Source organism: Eretmochelys imbricata, chromosome 3 (assembly GCF_965152235.1).
Source record: "Eretmochelys imbricata isolate rEreImb1 chromosome 3, rEreImb1.hap1, whole genome shotgun sequence".
Lineage (NCBI taxonomy): Eukaryota > Metazoa > Chordata > Testudines > Cheloniidae > Eretmochelys > Eretmochelys imbricata.
This window is the reverse complement of record NC_135574.1, coordinates 26,444,261-26,463,314: the sequence shown is the minus strand read 5'-3', so window position 1 is coordinate 26,463,314 and position 19,054 is coordinate 26,444,261. Positions and strand designations below refer to the sequence as shown.

Here is a 19,054-nt window from a genome sequence, read left to right as displayed (position 1 = left end):
ATTTGTCCTTATTGAATTTCATCCTATTTTCTTCAGACTATTTCTCCAGTTTCTCCAGATCATTTTGAATTTTAATACTATCTTCCAAAGCACTTGCAATCCCTCCCACCTTGGTATTGTCAGCAAACTTTATAAATGTACTCTATGCCATTATCTAAATCATCGATGAAGATATTGAACAGAACCGGACCAGAACTGATGCCTGTAGGACCCCACTCGTTATGCCCTTCCAGCATGACTGTGAACCACTGATAACTACTCTCTGGGAACGATTTTCCAACCAGTTATGCACCCACTTTATAGTAGCTCCATCTAGGTTGTATTTCCCTAGTTTGTTTATGAGAAGGTCATGCGAGACATTATTAAAAGCAAAAGCCTTACTAAACATCTATAACGTAAGTTTCTCTTGAGCACATCTATGTAGCCGAACACATATTATTTCATTCCTGTGGTAAGGACCAACAAAAAAGTTACAGTACTGTAAATAACTAACCTGGGTATTTAGGGATATTTGATGCAATAATGGAGGATTTCAGCAGTCAAGTTAAGTAATTACGCATTTCACAATTACTATGCAACTTTAAAGCATTCTGAAGTAAAAAAACCATTTCTCATAAGTCTGTGGGCATGGAGCCTGCCAGTAATCTCTGCTCTCTGACAGAGTGTTTAACCAATACTGGTTTGAAAGTATTAAGTAATGCCAAAGACTTTGTACATTCCTTGTAAATAAACAAGATTGCATCACGGAAAACACCAGATTCCATCAATTCCATCAGGTTCCATCAATTGGAACAATTGGCAGAGCCCTAAACTTTGACTAGCCGCTCAGGTCAAAAAGGCAACAATATTTTAAAAGCCAAATTCTAACAATGTGAAAAATACTCTAAACACTGAATACTTAATTTCTTAATAAACTACTAACCATCCCATAGGAAGACGATATTATCAGTTGGAAGTACAGAAGAATGGAGAGAAAGTAGATTCGATTTATATGCATGGGATAGCAGGGAATTATAGCTTAGTATGGTAAATTCCATTTTTAAAAAAAGTTAACGTTGACACCTAAGAGCCTAATCCTAATAAGACAACTCTTGTTGACTTTAATGGGAGTCAGATCATGCCCTAATAAAGCAGAATTACAAATTTGGATCCTGATCCTGCGAATATGTATGCAAACTGTTCCACTGAGTCCCCAAGTTTGCAGGATGGAAGCCACAACGACCATAAAGTTCCCCTAACTTTCCCATACATTCCACAGAGAACTGCATTCTTGCAGTTGTGTTCTGCATCATGAGCCTGAACTTATCAGTAAAATGACACAGTTCACCCAGAGACCATTCATAGTTAGAGACAGCAAATCAGCAACAGGTATTCCTAAGAACCATTGCGTGAATGCATGTAACTATATGCAGTACTCTTAGGTATTTATCACTACAATGATTATTCATGTTTTATTTAGTCTGATCAAAAGCTTACCTGTGCCCAAGATGATAAACCACTGTAGTTATTCCATGGGCATAATGGCTGCTGAAGTTGAAACTATGACTCTCTTGGAAGCTTTGGTTTGTTCCAACACTAGACCAGAAAAAATTAATACAGTTTATATTTTAGAGGGGAAAAAAGGTACTTCAAGTTTGTTCTGAAATGTACCACAAGCATCCGAGTTCATTTTTACCTTACAAGGTAACTTTTCAGTTCTCCACGATAATTGATGACTAGCAGTTCGGCTGACCATTGGGCACTTGCTTTATATTCTAGAAAGATCAATCCAGCAATTGCGTAGCTCAGATCTCCTGGAAAACTGGTTGCCTTTTACCAAACAACACAAAAAAAGACAGACATTTATAGGTAAAACACAAGGAAGCAGCTAAGTTGAACTAACAGAAATAATTCATATATATCATTAGTTCCAGAAGAAAATGAGCTTGCCCTTCACAATACTAAGGAAAGGCAGTCATGTTAACACAGAACATAAGGTGCTTAGACAATATATTGAGGGAAAGTGATTAAAAGATACCCAAAAACGTTAGCTCATAATAACTTGTCCTTCAGGCTGTGAAAGATTTATTGATTTTAATTCTGAAATTGTTATTAGCTTGCTGTAAACAGCATTACATTTCCTCAGATAAAAGACCATTTTGTTGAGATCCCTGTAGCAACAATGCCAACTTTGGATCATGATCAAATCAGAACATAAGCTGCACAGTGGCAGACCTGATCAGTACTTCCATGAGAAGGGGGAAAAAAAAAAAAAGGAAGTTCAGATGCTATTGCGGGTTGTGGTGCTGGCAGTGTTTCCTTAGAGCAGTGATACTCAGACCTCAGTGGTTCAGGAGCCAAATTAGTGATCAACATTACCCAAAAGAGCCACAGTAGTGTGACTTCATTGCTTTGTTGACTATTTTTATACACACACACACACACACACACACACACACACACACACACTATTCTCAAAGCAAAACGACTGACTAAGCATTATTATTTTATCAACTATAATTGCTTAATAACATAGTAAAAGCCTCCTGATTGGTTAATAATTAAATCACACTGTGTTTTAATATCATGTGCTGCAAAGAGCCAAAGGAGAGACATTAGAGAGCACGTGCAGCTCACGAGCCTCAGTCTGAGTATCATTGCCTCAGAGCCTGATGCCCCAATAAAGGTATTAGAGGCCACCGAAAGCTGTTGGATCAGCCATATTTTTGGAGGATAGTCACGATAAAGTTCCAGTCAGCTGTGTTCTTCGATGATCCATTGGCACTTTCAGCGAGAATTGTGAGCAGGAATAATGTACTTTGTTCATTTAACACTTGTAACTCAGTTGTATTTAGTCTAAATATTTCATACTACACTACTAAACACTAATAGCACGTTTGTACTGTAAATCCTTGCACTAGAATATACTGCTATTAAACTTTTACAGAGGAGAGAGTAGAAGCAGTCATTTGAGTGCATACAAGTTACACAGGGTTCCACTGTATGAAACTTTATTTAATAAACAGAATAAATACCGGAGAAATTACGAAGAGCTCACTGCCCATCAGGTCAAATACTCTCACAGTTCCACTGCTTTCAGCATAGGCAAGCAGTGTGCAGTCATGACTCCATGCCACTCGTCTCCACTGTGTGTTAGGATCCTTCGGCACTACAGAGAAGGAAGGCAAGGTGTATTCATAAAAATATGGCTATGGTTTCAATGGTTACATTATAAACTGTACTCAACTGTTTTCATCTATCAACTTTCTGAGTCTTAATTAGGACAATACAGAGTTTTGTTGGATCATGCAAATGAATCTTACTGTAACTCATCCACAGTAGTGGAAAACCTTGAGACTAGGAGTCTGAATTTCCTAACTTTTGTACTATAAAAATGTCATTCTTTACACAGCATTAATGTACTGCTTGCATATGTGGAAATCTTTTTAACAGCTTAAAAATAGAGTGATGTGAAAAAATAAGAGATATAACAGAAACTCTGCCTCAACTTTCCTTATTACACAGACACACGACAATTTTGTACATAGGTGTTACATAAAGTGTATTCTTTAAAGACTATAAAGAGTTCAATCATTGCACTATGCACTTCTTATTGTCCAGCAACAATAACTGATCTTACCACCTGAAAATAAGCATCCACTGGGATCAATTAGCAAAGAGAAGAGGACAGCCTATTCCAGGCAGCCTATCCCATTATCTAACAGACTTAAAATTAAGACTAGCAGAAGGAAAGAGAGAGACTGACTTGCTGGGTACATACAGTATTTCCAGCACTATAGTATTACCCTTCTGAAAATTATTGTAACAAGTTTTTTGGAAGCTTACTGTAATTCTATTTTATGACCACTATTGCATCTATCCTACCATCATACTGCATCGATATGATTGTTTTAAAGGAAGAGCTTCCTTCCTCAGACCTAAAAGATGTCACATTTGAAGGAGTCATTTAAACACAACGGATAACCTTTCCAAAGGCACCTTAATCTCAGTTTCAAAATGATTTAGGAATCACTGAGTCTCACTGAAAGTCAATGAGATTTATGGCCCATAAGTCACCTAAGTGCTTTTGAAATTTTTCCCCAAGCATGACAGGAGGTAGTCAGATTAATAGGATAGAGAATGCAAAGGACTTTGAATTAGAGTTATGGTACCTTTAAAAAAAAATAAAAATGAAGTACTCCCTTCAGCTCCAATTACAAACATTTATTTGATCTTTAACTGAGCTTTGGTGGAGGACAGCTGAACCACTGTGCAGTCACACCATAACCAAGATGCTTTTGTACACATCAAGGCTTGTAACCTGTCTAGTTTTTTGATATTCAATACTCTACTACTGCCTCAACATGCCCTCTTAACTCTACCCTCTCCACATCAGAGATTCAGGATCAGTACGCTAGTCAGGGTGGAGGAAGGGAAAAGTGGAGAAAACACAGCCAGTCAGACTGTATCAATGTTATTAAAAGGTATTTCCTTAAAAGAGCATATGAATAATCTTTTAAACCCAATAAGCAATAATACTGCTTAAGAAACCTCCTTGACATCAAAAAAGTTTTTCATACCTTGACATTTTCCAACAATGGATCCAAAGTCATCTTTTGCAGACCTGTAAATCATGAACAGATGTAATTAACTGAATTTAATCAAGAAAACTGACAAATACTGCAGCATTTATAAAATAATTAGAAAAAAGAGTCAGAAGCATCCATTCCACCAGATTATATCAGCACCTGACAAATTAGGCAGTTAAATGTGGGACCTACACAAGCTCAGTATCCTGTAAGGCTAGTATTTCAAAAACAGTGTAAAAATTCAGCCAGTTACAGCCACACAGTAAAAATGCAAACTTCAACCTTACATTCTAGGAAGTTTGACATTTGTGATGTTCTTGTCTATTTTCATCAAAACAGTTTTCATACATTTTCTTCTTTTACATATAAATAGCAGGTTTGATCTTCCAGCAAATGGAGTTTTGTGAAGCAAGCAAATACACTCAGTCAAGACTTGTTCTGCAGATAAGTGTGTGGTGGTTGCATTGAACTTGCAAATAAAGGTGGGTTGGTTGGCTCTTTTGGGGAGAGGTAAGTAAAAATCTCTACATCATTTTACTCAAATCAGTATTATGTGTAGAGCACCATAAATGTTCAAGGCACTTTACAGATAAGTAAAATGACAGCTCCTTGACACAATCCAGTAAGATGCCAAACACCCCCTGTCAAGGTTCCTCCCCCACTCTGAACTCTAGGGTACAGATGTGGGGACCTGCATGAAAACCTCCTAAGCTTATCTTTACCAGCTTAGATCAAAACTTCCCCAAGGTACAAAATATTCCACCCTTTGTCCTTGGATTGGCCGCTACCACCACCAAACTAATACTGGTTACTGGGGAAGAGCTGTTTGGACGCGTCTTTCCCCCCAAAATACTTCCCAAAACCTTGCACCCCACTTCCTGGACAAGGTTTGGTAAAAAGCCTCACCAATTTGCCTAGGTGACTACAGACCCAGACCCTTGGATCTTAAGAACAATGAACAATCCTCCCAACACTTGCACCCCCCCTTTCCTGGGAAATGTTGGATAAAAAGCCTCACCAATTTGCATACGTGACCACAGACCCAAACCCTTGGATCTGAGAACAATGAAAAAGCATTCAGTTTTCTTACAAGAAGACTTTTAATAGAAAGAGGAGTAAATAGAGGTAAAGAAATCCCCTCTGTAAAATCAGGATGGTAGATACCTTACAGGGGAATTAGATTCAAAACATAGAGAATCCCTCGAGGCAAAACCTTAAGTTACAAAAAAGATACACAGACAGAAATAGTTATTCTATTCAGCATAATTCTTTTCTCAGCCATTTAAAGAAATCATAATCTAACACACACCTAGCTAGATTACTTACTAAAAGTTCTAAGACTCCATTCCTAGTCTATCCCCGGCAGAAACAGCATATAGACAGACAGAGACCCTTTGTTTCTCTCCCTCCTCCCAGCTTTTGAAAGTATCTTGTCTCCTCATTGGTCATTTTGGTCAGGTGCCAGCGAGGTTACTTTTAGCTTCTTAACCCTTTACAGGTGAGAGGAGTTTTCCTCTGGCCAGGAGAGATTTTAAAGGGGTTTACCCTTTCCTTTATATTTATGACACCCCCTCTTCTTTCCCCAGTGAGAGAGGAGGACACTCAGCACCTCCAAAGGTTAAAGCCAGAGATTACTTAACAGGGCAAGCAATGAAATACAAAGGAGGGAGGGAGACACAAAGGAGTACAAAAGCAGTGAAAGATCATGAAATGTGCTTAGTGAAGTTCATCCATCTTGTTCATGTCTCTTTTGGTCTTCATTTTTAAAAATGCAGTCTTTGTGTTTATGGGCAGTATCAGGAATAAAGCAGAGGGTGTAAAGCTGCTGCTTTTAAAGTTAATAGGTTCTAAGACCATTTCACAAATTCTGATGCCTAAAATACAAACAAAAAATTAACTTTACCTTTAAAAATATAGCTTATAAACCCCTAAATCCATTTTCCCAAGATACTCCATGAAATTGGTAGTGAAATGATAGATAATACTGAGTTACCTACCTGATTTCTACACATTGGTCCTGAACAACTGCCAACAGTTTACCATGACTGAAAGGGGGGAAAAAAGCATTTCATGTTAAAATTCAATTAAAATAAAAAGTTGCTTTTGTGAAACATGGGTCACACAATTAGGTATCACTTTACAAACTCAAAAAGAAAAGGAGTACTTGTGGCACCTTAGAGACTAACCAATTTATTTGAGCATAAGTTTTCGTGAGCTACAGCTCACTTCATCGGATGCATACTGTGGAAAATACAGAAGATGTTCTTATACATACAAACCATGAAAAAATGGGAATTTACCACTACAAAAGGTTCTCTCTCCCCCCACCCCACTCTCCTGCTGGTAATACGTTATCTAAAGTGATCACTCTCCTTACAATGTGTATGATAATCAAGGTGGGCCATTTCCAGCACAAATCCAGGGTTTAACAAGAACGTCTGAGGAAGGGGGGAGGGGTATAATTCTTGACATCTGATTTGTGTCCATTTATTCTTTTATGTAGAGATTGTCCAGTTTGACCAATGTACATGGCAGAGGGGCATTGCTGGCACAAATCAGATGTCAAGAATTATAACATTAATAAACCAGTCGGAGAACACTTCAATCTCTCTGGTCACGTGATTACAGACATGAAAGTTGCGATATTACAACAGAAAAACTTCAAAACCAGACTCCAGCGAGAGACTGTTGAATTGGAATTCATTTGCAAATTGGATACAATTAACTTAGGCTTGAAGAGAGACTGGGAGTGGTTAAGTCTTTACGCAAGGTAATCTATTTCCCCTTGTTTTTTCCTACCCCCTTCCCCCGTTCCTCAGACATTCTTGTTAAACCCTGGATTTATGCTGGAAATGGCCCACCTTGATTATCATACACATTGTAAGGAGAGTGATCACTTTAGATAACCTATTACCAGCAGGAGAGTGGGGTGGGGGGAGAGAAAACCTTTTGTAGTGGTAAACACCCATTTTTTCATGGTTTGTATGTATAAGAACATCTTCTGTATTTTCCACAGTATGCATCCGATGAAGTGAGCTGTAGCTCACGAAAGCTTATGCTCAAATAAATTGGTTAGTCTCTAAGGTGCCACAAGTACTCCTTTTCCTTTTGCGAATACAGACTAACACGGCTGTTACTCTGAAACCTGTCATTTTACAAACTCAGATTTAAATTCTGTCTTACATTCCAAGTGAAAATAATTGGATGATGACAATTATTAGAAGATACTGGTACCCACAATGTAAATTAGCAGTTAGTAGATTCCATATGTCACTGGCTGCATCATATCACTCAGTACTATTAATATCTCATTTTTTGTTAGCACTAACTATTAAAAAAACTTAAATGGTTGTTCCAAAGGAGGTCAGAGTCAAACACTGCTGAAGCATAATTTCAAAGCCAGAAATATTTGAAATTATGCCTGCTAAGACAGGAGTTAATCAAATATCATGTTTCAGGGTGATCACTACTGGGGCGAGGAAGGAAATTCTCATCCTGCCTCAAAATATACAGCATTGCACAATTACGTTATTGAAGAAGGGGTCTCCCCTTCTTCTGAAGCATCAGGCACAGACCATTGCCTTCAGTCAGATACCAAACTTGCTGAACCTTTGTTCAGATCCAATATGACACATACTATGAGAGCCATAATAAAACACCCTGAGTAAAGCTATTGCAAACTAATATCAGGTCATGCAATCCTCCTATGTATACATTTTCCATTTCTTTATTTAACTATTGTAAAACAGCTATTTTTAGTACCAGAATTTTTCCACACATCAAAGGCCAGACTTAGAAGGTGCTGAGCTGCTCCGGGAAACTACATTATACTCACCTCCCACTAATTTTAATGGAACTTGATGACATAGCATCTTGCAGGTTCTAGGACTTTAGTAAAGCAAGCCTTGACAAGTCACCCAGTAGATTCTCAGCCAAAGATTTATCCTACTTACTTGCAAATTGAGCTCGCATTCAGGGGTGAGCAGGAGGAGGAGGATGGAAGCCTGCATGCAGTTCCACACACAGCAGATATGATGGGTAAAACTAAATGAGATGGTTCAGACAACACTGCCAAACCACTAGCCTCAGGGACAGGGAGGCCACCAAAGTTAAACCCATGACCAAATCTGGACCCATACCTTATTTTCTTCTTCTTCAGCTCATGTCTCTCTGATAATGCTAAATTATTGCTGTCTAAATAGAATTTTTTATATGCTAGCTCAACTAACTTATTACAAAAATTACTAGAAAGAGTGAGCTTGCCTTTTTTCTCCCATAAATGTATATGAAACAGTGTGTGTCAACAAAGACACAGAAAGAAAAATGATATCCCTCTTACCTTGCAAGCGCTAGATGCCAGTTAATCTGCTTACTAACCAGACGAACAAGCCCAGCAGGGAGGGAAAACTTTGCAGGGCTGAAATACCAAGCATATTCAGATTAGAATGTGAGGTTTTAAAATTGATACAATATAAATCAAAACAGTAATATGTAAGAAATATATGGCAGATTAATTGGTTTCAAAAGGTCACTCTAAAATATTACCCTAAAAGTTATTTTTTATTTCAGAAAAAAAAATTCCCAGCTGGAAGTCAGATGTCCAAAACTATTTTGGGTGCTTTTGTTTTTAAACAACAAATGCATACGCTATGAAAGCTTAAAAGAAATTTCCCACAACATACACAAATGAAGGCCCTAAACCTGCAAAGGGATCCATGCATACGGACCTAACATCTGCCTAGAGTCCAATGACTTCAAAAGGCAGCATATTGCTGTAAACGCCCGACTCTGCCAGATCCAATTCCAAGATCAAAACCCAGGTGCACACCTCATGTTAGAAAAGTATATACAGACAGATTTATGTGTGTAGTCTACTGCTATTTGAAGGAAATATCTTGCCATTCAAATGATACCAGAGGGATCCAGCCAATCAGAGAGACAAGAAAAATCAAAACTTAGAATCTGACTAAATGGCAGACTAAATATTGAAATGAATCTAAATAATTAAACTTACAGTCTAAGATTGTCATTTATGTATACCAGTGGCTTTCAAACTTTTTTTTTTACTGGTGACCCCTTTCACATAGCAAGTCTCTGAGCGTGACCCCCCCCCCCTTAAATATATAAAAAAAAGTGTTTTTAATTTATAACGCCATTATAAATGCTGGAGGCAAAGCGGGGTTTGGGGTTGAGGCTGTCAGCTTGTGACCCCCCATGTAATAACCTCACGACCCCGAGGGGTCCCAACCCCCAGTTTGAGAACCATGTATACTATATCCTGCTAGAGACCTTTCTAGAACCTTTTATTTTAAACACATTACACTGAATTGCAAATTAAGATTAGCAATGATGTGGCAGTCCAGTGGAAACAGTGGCTCCTCCAATTCTAGAGTCTTCCTTGTATTTTTTCCTTTATTTCTTGAAATAGAACCTATGCTTACATTTTTATTTTGTCCATTATAGTATGAGTTTATCAGAACAATTTTTACTGTGTGTTTTGTGAGCTATGCATTGTATTCCTTCCCTTCTATCCCTATGCCACTCCCAATTACTTATAGGAAAAGTTATTTTATACTTCTGATAAAACTAGATCACAACTTTCAAGTGGATACATGTAATCCTTAAAAAAAAGTGATGAGTTACTTTTCTGCATGTTGGAATACTGTAAAATTCAAAGCAAGTTACACTAGCATGAACTGATTCTGAATATAATTGTGTTTATTTCAAGTTTTGTATGAAAAACAAAAATGCTTTGCACTTTTAGATGGCTGTGTTGGTCATCAAATGATTTCTAAGCAGCATACATAAGTATAACCCCATTTTACAGATGGGAAAACTAATGTGTTAAGAGGCTGTCTGACCTCAAGCAAATCACTTTACAAGTCAGTAGCATAGTCCACAATCATGTCTAGGGCCCTACCAAATTCACAGCCATGAAAAACGCATCATAGACCATGAAATCTGGTCCCCCCGCATGAAATATGGTCTTTTGTGTGCTTTTACCTTATACTACACAGAGTTCAAGGGGGAGATCACAATTTCTCAAATTGGGAGTCCTGACTCAAAAGAGAGTTGCAGAGGGGTTGCAAAGTTATTTTAGGGAGCTCATGGTATTGCCACCTTTATTTCTGCACTGCCTTCAGACCTGGGCAGCTGGAGAGCGGTGGCCATTGGCCGAGCACCCAGCTCTTAAGGCAGCAGAAGTAAGGGTAGCAATTTCATACCATGTCATCCTTACTTCTGTGCTGCTGTTGGAGGTGGCTCGGCCTTCAGAGCTGGGCTCCTGGCCAGCAGCCACCACTCTCCAGCTGCCCACCTCTGAAGACAGCCTGCCTCCTGCAGCAGCGCAGAAATAAGGGTAGCAATACTGCAACGCCCCCCACATACAATAACCTTGCAACTCCCCCACAACTCCTTTCTGGGTCAGAACCCCTAAAATTACAACACCGTGAAATTTCAGATTTAAATATCTGAAATCATGAAATCTATGATTTTTAAAATCCTATGACTGAAATAGACCAAAATGGACTGTGAATTTGGTAGGGCCCTAGTCATAACATCTCCAGACCACAGTCTCCTGCATGGAGTTTAAACTGTAAAGTGAGTGCCTTGTGAAACACAAGTATGGAAATGCAGTGAAAAAAAAAAGTAATGAGAAAAGAATAAAATGAAAAATATTCAATAGGAGAGCAACAGCACTTCAGGAAGGAGAATGCCGTAAGAGAATTTCTAATGACTTGGTGATGCTCACCGCAGGTAAATATCATGAGATGCATATTAAGAATGGAGAAAAGTAGTAAGTCTGAACTCAGCACTCTAGATGCTGCAGAACTGAGTAGTAAAGGAGCAGGACCAAGGAAATATACAGTTTACAAGCTCAACCAAGAACTTGAATACTTCTAATACAGCGTTTCTCAAATGCAGGCATGCAGGCACCAAGGGCTTTTCTTGCAGCCACAGCCTCCTGGGCTGCAATGGGGCGGGAGGACCCACCTCCTGCCCCTCCCTGGTGCTGCTGGATGGACAGCCTTGGTGTTGGTTGCTGGGGCTTCCAGCAAGGGTTGGACAGCCAGAGAATTCCCCATCTTCCCAGGGGAGATGGGGCTCAGAATTTAGGCTTCAGCCCGGCAGGTAGCGGGAGAGGCAGGCTCTGGCTGCAGGGCTTCAGGCTCCGGCCCCCGCACTGCGTCCCCCGGCCAACACCCCACCCCACATCGCCCCGCCTCCTGCTGCATCCCCCGATCCTCCATCCAGGACTTAATTTGTCCCCTGGGGCTAAGTCTGCTGTAAAAAGTGATACCTGCATGTTGGTTAATATCACCTTTCACAGCAGATTTACTAGCTAGCAGCAAACAAATTACAATGATTTGCACATGTATATGTGCATATTTATTTATTTTTCCTAGAGCTAATTAAGTATTTTATGGAAAAAATGTGACAACGGCCACCAGCAAGAGTTGGTGGACGCACTCTGAGGCCACCAAATAATTTGTCCTCAGAACCCCTGGTCTAGTAGCACAGATAACATGAAGCCTAGAGAGCGTTCAAGCTCAAGGAAAAGAAAAAGAAAAAACACTCGAGTTGCTGACAAGAAGAACATTATTGTCCATCAAATCACACAGCAAATGGAACCAAGGGACATTGTTTATGAAGAGAGGTATGGCCCTCAAACCAGAGAAACAGAAATTCCCACATCCGTGAAAACTATATCCTGCTAAATATCAGAACGACTAGCATGTTTGACAGGGTCACTTATGTGGTGGATTACCAGGTTCATCCCAATTGTCTCACGGGATTAGCAAGTATAAAAGTCTATCATTCCATGGGGCCAGGGGTGCAGCAACCATTCATAGTTAGGCTTCTGATCACAGAACCTCTTTACATAGAATCTTGCACTTGCTAGCCACAAGACTGAGATGATCATCCACTTTCCCTTCCAATTCCTTACATTTGGGGTCACCGCAGGAATGGTATGTCTCATTTTAAGGAGTTGGGAAACTGTCTTGTCTGACCATTTACTTATTTTATAAGCACCAGTGTATTCAGCACAGTGTCACCACAAAGAAAGAGAGCCCTGCACCCAATAATATAAATAATATAGCCAATAATATAAATATAAAAGAGCCAATAATATAAATCTACATATACTGTTTATTATGACTCAGCACTTTGATATGGAGTCACGGAGATAAACATGGAATCCTACAATGTCATTTGGTTGTTTACAGAGTCACTTTTTAGTGGAGAAACTCACTTTAATGGCCAAATTCTGACTCCGATACCTGTTGGCAGATTTAACAAGCACAACGTGGCCATAAATTGGGTTCAGTGGAACAGAAATTCTCAAGAGAAGCAGGATTGAGGAGGGAGGTGTGTCTTTACTGGCATGGCAAAAAAAATAACCTTCTAAAGCAAAAAATGTTATGACAACGAATATTTGGCAAAAATTTAATCTTCTTGTTTCCAACTTCAAACTTACCTGTACCAGATATACTGAAGCAAAAATAATGCAGGACCTATGAAAAGAGAAAAGCAATAAATTGAGACAGTTACTTCAACAGTTTAAAAAAAAAAAAAATCAGTCCTCAAATTACAGCAGAAAATAAAAATACAAATAGGGCAATTTCCTGCAATATCCTGGATAAACCTTACTGAATTATGTTTAATACCGTTGGGCTCCATTTATTAAAAATGCAATTGTTAATGGGTTATTGAGGGATTGTATGTGTTTCCATGGAAAACATAAAAATACAGCGCCTCCAGGAAGTGAGAACAGAGGGTGATCAGTCAAAGTCAGTCCAGTTGTAACATCTCCAGAAGAACACCATCCCCTGGAAAGATCCACATAAACTAATTCTAATTGGATTCTCCAGGAACCAACAGACAGAGAAAGGATTTTTGGACAAATAACCTAGTAGTAAACTGACTCATGGCATTCTTCCTGATTCAGTAAATGGACAGGACCTCTAGTCCACGAAGGCCTCAATCCTTAGGGAGGGGTTGGAAGGACTTTGGCCTACTGATACCCCATAAGACTGTGTTTTTGTTCTGAGTAAAGGGTGTTACAAACTTGAAACCATAGGAAGAGCCCTGTGTGGGATATGACGAACTGCTCGCCACCCAGAGCCCATGTTGGAGTTGGGGTTATCTCTGGTAAGTTTATTAGCACACGTATAGGTTCTTTTATTGTTTTAACATGTTTTCTCAGTATTGCTTTTGCCTTAAGAGTAAAATGTGCTTGCTAAAGAAGAGCTGTTTAGTAGATTAAGTGTGGTAATCACATCTCTCTCAAGAGAAGACAAAAAAGCCTACTTAAGCAGCCTGTCTTTTGATGCAGGGCTTCCAGTTTAGGCAGGGAATTGTTCAGCCTGGAACTACCAGAGTCAGAAGGGAGAGGGACAACTGCTGAGGAACCAGAAGCCTAGAGTGGATGCACTTGCTTGATCGTAGAAGGGGAATACAGGTACAGTTTCCCTGAATTGTGACACTGGGAACTCTCAGAAAAAGTATTTTTGGCATAAAAATGAATATTCTTTGTATTTCTACTTGACCACTGAATCACAAATTTTATGAAAAAAGTTAATACAGAGTTCAAACCCCATTCAATTTTGAAAACTCAATGAAAAGCATCTGGGGGGTGAAAATTACTAACATGCATACATCAATCATAGTAATAGCAGCATACCATGATTTTAAATACCTTTTTGTAGAAGTGTCCAGGAATTCTAACTAAAAACATTAGGTCTGACAAAGGCACATGCCAAAACCTCAATATCATTCTGCAGTAATACAGATGCTTGTCGGATGTATGTTTTATTAGTGTGCCCCAATGGGGTACTATCTAGCCAGAACAAAAACTCACAAATAAGATGATACAAAGGGAAAATGATAAAAAGCTGTTCCCAAATTGATACATAGTATATGTTACATTATACTAGCCCAGTGGTTCTCAAACTTTTGTACTGGTGACCCCTTTCACATAGCAAGCCTCTGAGTAGGACCCTCCCCCTTATAAATTAAAAACCACTTTACTTTTTTATATATTTAACACCATTATAAATGCTGGCTGCAAAGTGGGGCTTGGGGTGGAGGCTGACAGCTCGCGACCCCCCCCCCCCACCATGTAATAACCTTGCGACCCCCTGAAGGGTCCCGATTCCCAGTTTGAGAACCCCTGTACTAGCCCCATCATGATACCAAGCATAGCAAAGCCTGTAAGCAGAACCCACACAGAGATCATTTAAGCCATAAAATATAAAACCAGTCAACAATCCTTCAATGAAAATAAGTCATATTTACCTGTAATTGCTCTAGTGATGATAAAGGATGCACCATGTTTTTTGTTGCCTCTTGGCTGCAATTACAACAATACATTAATCGTGTAACATCTGAACAATCCAATATTCATGTACATACTCAGTGAATGCACTTGATAAACCCTCTGCTCCTCTAAAAACTTCTCATTTAATTTTGACCATTCCCAATTCCATATTAAACTGCAAAAGCTAAGAGACTATATAACTGAACATTCAGTATGTGCCAAATTGTAATAAAAACAGAACATTATCATAGGATACAATTGTTCAATGTACTGTCATTGGTGCACTGCATTCTGATTGTGCATGAGAAAAAGTCTCTGGGTCAAAAGGCTTACGTGAAAGAGCAAGAACTTTTATAGCAACAGGTCCCTTTCTATATGTATTTTTGCCAAGTAAAACACCTATTTATGACCATTTTCTCTCCCCAGTACCCTTCTTCCACCTTTCCTTCTCCCACATAATCTCACTAATACTCTACTTCTGCAGCAATGCCACTATGCTCCATTTTGCATCCACTGAATGGCATACAGAGAACTCATGGTTTCTATCTCAAGCAAAAAGGAGCAATGCAGGAGAGCTACATAGCAAGAGGAGGAAGCAATATAATCAGCCAGGACAAAAGGGAAAGCATTACAGGAAAGAACCAAGAAAGGAAAAAGTACATACAATCAAAAGGGAGATCCAAAGAGAAGGGAGAGACAACAGAACTTGGGATAAGTGCTCTTGCCCATAAAAAGAGGATGAGACTACTTCTCAAAGAAAAAAAAAAGGAAGGAGGAAGAGATTTAAACCAGAAGTGAAAAGGAGTAAGAACAGAGGGACAACACAGATAAAGAGGAAAGGAAGAAATCACAAGCAGAGCTTAAAGCAGTGGTTTTCAACCTGTGGTCCACAGACCCCTGGGAATCCGGAGATTATGTCTAAGATTCTAAAGGGGCCCGCAAATCCATTTAAAGTTTTTTAGGGGTCTGCAAATGAAAAAAAGGTTGAAAGCCACTGGCTTAAAGTCATTCTTCATTCACATATGGTTGTCGTTCTCTAGTCAAAATCTCATAGCACCACAAACTGAAGGAGAGTGAAGGAAGGAAGTACAACTACTCTTAGGTCAACGACTAGGTTAATGGAGCAGATGGTTTTATGACAATCATGCCAGTGACAAAGGTAAGAATTTTTTTAAAAAAATATTTAAGGCTATGCTTTTCAAAAATGAATGCCCATAGTCAGGTTTCCAAGTCCATATTTTGAGATCAATAGGAACTGTGGGATATTCAGCACTTCTGAAAAATCAGGCCACTTGTTACGTGTCTAAATGCATGCATATTCAGACACCTAAGTCCTAGGCTCCCAATTTGAAAATCTTGGCCTAGGTAGATACTCTTTTTATTTAATGTTTGCAAAGCCTTTTAAAGAAATATTTTTACAGTGTCAACAGCTCTTTAGAATGCCTCTTTGTTGTGTCTCAGTGTGGGTGAGCTGAAAGGAGGAGTACACACAGCTGCCCCAATAAACAATTTGCTCGGTAAAGGTTCATCAGCAAGGCAGCAATGTGACCGCAGTTTCTGTATAGCGGCTGTGGCCAAACTGTTGCTCATGAGCCATATGTGGCTCTTTTACAGTTAAAGTGCAGCTCCCAGAGCGCCCCCCCTCCCGCCAAACCTCCCCCCGCCCTCACCTACAAGACTGGGCAGGAGGGAACTTGAGGCTTTTGCCCTGCAATGGGGTGGTAGGACTCGGGGGAAGGGAGGGGGACTAAGGGCTTTAGCCCAGCAAGGGGGCATCAGGGGAGAAGCCCCGCACCCTAACAGGTGCTGCCCCACAGGGCAGGTTGTGTGTGTGTCTTGCAGCTCTCGAACTTCTAAAGATTACCGTACAGTGGAGTCACATCTTACGCGGGGGTTAGGTTCTAAAATCAGTGCATAAGGCGAAAATCGCGTAAAGCCAAAAAGAGAGAGAGAGAGAGAGAGAGAGAGAGAGAGAGAGAGAGAGGAATGAAAGAATAAAAAAGGGAGAAAAAAGGACTTCAATGTTGTTATGCGCAAACCGGAGTGCCTCAGGATGGCCAGGAGCACTGTCTACGATCAGCAACACTTTAAACGCAAATCCTTTCTCTTCAAGGTACCACTTGACGTCCGGAATGAAATACTTGTGGAACCAATCCAGAAATAATGCTGCCGTCACCCAAGCCTTTTTATTTGATTGCCAGAACACAGGCAGGAGATTTTTGTTCTTGCCTTTTAGGGCACGGGGATTTTCAGCCCTGTAGAGCAAGTCCAGCTTTATTAAATGCCCAGCCACTCTGCCACGTAACACAGTAACATGGTCTTTAGCTGCTTTGAAGCCAGGGGCTTGTCTTTCTGATTTCGAAGCATAAGTGCGGTTGGGCATTTTTTTTCCAGAAGAGCCCAGTCTCGTCAGCATTAAAAACTTTTTCCAGAAGATAGCCCTTTTCTTCTATGATTTTCTTTAATTGTTTGGGGTAGGCTTTTGCTACCTCTTCATTAGCATATGCAGCTTCACCAGTAGTCTGCACGTTTTTGAGGTTGAAGCAGTTCCTAAATCAGTTAAGCCAATCTTGGCTGGCTTTGAATTCCTTCTCACCAGAAGGCTGTCCCTCTTCAGCGGCAGGTTTGAACAGCGTGTAGAGGCTAAGAGCCTTTTCTCACAACATGTTTCCATCGATAGGCACATGTTTATGGTTCATGTCTTCCAGCCATAAGTTTAATGCCTTTTCAGTTTTCACTAAAGTCTTATCACGCACCTGGCTCGTCACCTTAGCAGTTGTTGGAGCACTTGATGCCACAGCTTGACGAATTTCTCTCTCTCGTATCTTGATGGCGCGGATGCTAGATTAGTTGCAGCCATATATACTCGCCACGTTGGAGACCAACATACCGTCTCTCAGTAAGTCCAACACAGCCAGTTTTTCCTCCAGCATTGGAACAGATCGCTGTTTCTTCAGTTGAGCACCAGATGAAGTAGCTGGCTTGCACTTAGGGGCCACGTTGTACAAAAAATACGTATCTTTAAACACTAGAATCACACTCAGCGCAGTGAGATGCTCACCGGATCGGCGGGCAGCAATCGATCCAGCGGGGGTCGATTTATCACATCTAGTCTAGACATGATAAATTGACCTGAGTGCTCTCCCGTCAACTCCTGTACAGTAATCCATCGCTGCAAGTTATTGTTATTTTTCTTTTTTTTTTGCCGAGCACATATAGTTGAATTTGTGTAAGTTAAATGCGCGTATGATGCAACTCCACTGTATGTGGCTCGGAGGGTCAGTAAGTTTGGCCACTCCTGCTGCACAGCATTACAGTAACAATAAATGACAAAGTTTTGTTTGGGAAATCTGATGAATAAAAGAAACAGTGTGCCCAAGGGATTTAAGAGCATAAGTCCCAATAAAAATTGGGAGTCGTGAACAGCTCCTAAATCCCACGGGCACTTTTGAAAGTCTCCCCCATTACTTTTAGAGTACTTTTTTGAAGATTTACACCATCCACTTCTGAACTTAAACTATGTACTCTTGTTCTTCAACTGTTTTTTAATCCCTAAAAGTAAGTAATTTACTCTCATATTAGGAACACTAGAATTTACTCTCCCTTTAACGTAGCTCCACTGGGAATTACATACACCATATAGTTACAGAGAAACCCATCTTCCAACCCATGAAGAAACCTCCTTTTCTGATTCATTCATATTTGACGGACAAGCTTCAAATTTTACTCTATTCAAGCAAATCTCTACATGACTCATATCTACTTTTGCAATGACAATACATCCATTTAGCATTGATATTTGTTGGCTGCCTAACCACATTCATAAAAATTACCTTAAAAAAACATAAAAGTTGAAAAGTCAAGCACTCAAAAGTTAGGAAATGCCAGAATTAAGGTTACCTGGGCAACCATAAAATTCAGTCTCCTTATGCAATAAGCATTATCATGCAGTCTTTAAATTACATGATCAAACACATTTTCCCCCCACAGGACCCTGCCTCATTCAGTGCACAGAATGAGCAGTGTTCAGTGAATGGTTAACTATTCAATATTTTCTTTTTTATCCTCGTAGTGTGGCGTCATGCATTATTTACTACACACCATCCAAACCCTGCATTGAATACAGAAAGCCCACATGGGCTTTTCTATGGAGCTCTCATGACAG

At 39.7% G+C, this 19,054-nt stretch overlaps 1 protein-coding gene across 2 annotated transcripts in view; it reads right to left on the bottom strand.

Moving 5' to 3' along the window:
* The window catches only part of NBAS (NBAS subunit of NRZ tethering complex), a 409,249-nt gene that overhangs the window by 384,196 nt on the left and 5,999 nt on the right, over nt 1-19,054 (bottom strand). For both annotated transcript variants that reach the window (XM_077812510.1, XM_077812511.1), the window contains exons 2-9: nt 14,868-14,922; nt 13,048-13,084; nt 8,908-8,985; nt 6,566-6,613; nt 4,560-4,603; nt 3,015-3,148; nt 1,676-1,809; nt 1,477-1,575 (exon numbers count right to left, since the gene is read on the bottom strand). In XM_077812510.1, the coding sequence (XP_077668636.1) occupies nt 1,477-1,575; nt 1,676-1,809; nt 3,015-3,148; nt 4,560-4,603; nt 6,566-6,613; nt 8,908-8,985; nt 13,048-13,084; nt 14,868-14,922 (629 nt within the window). The remainder of the gene's footprint in view (nt 1-1,476; nt 1,576-1,675; nt 1,810-3,014; nt 3,149-4,559; nt 4,604-6,565; nt 6,614-8,907; nt 8,986-13,047; nt 13,085-14,867; nt 14,923-19,054) is intronic.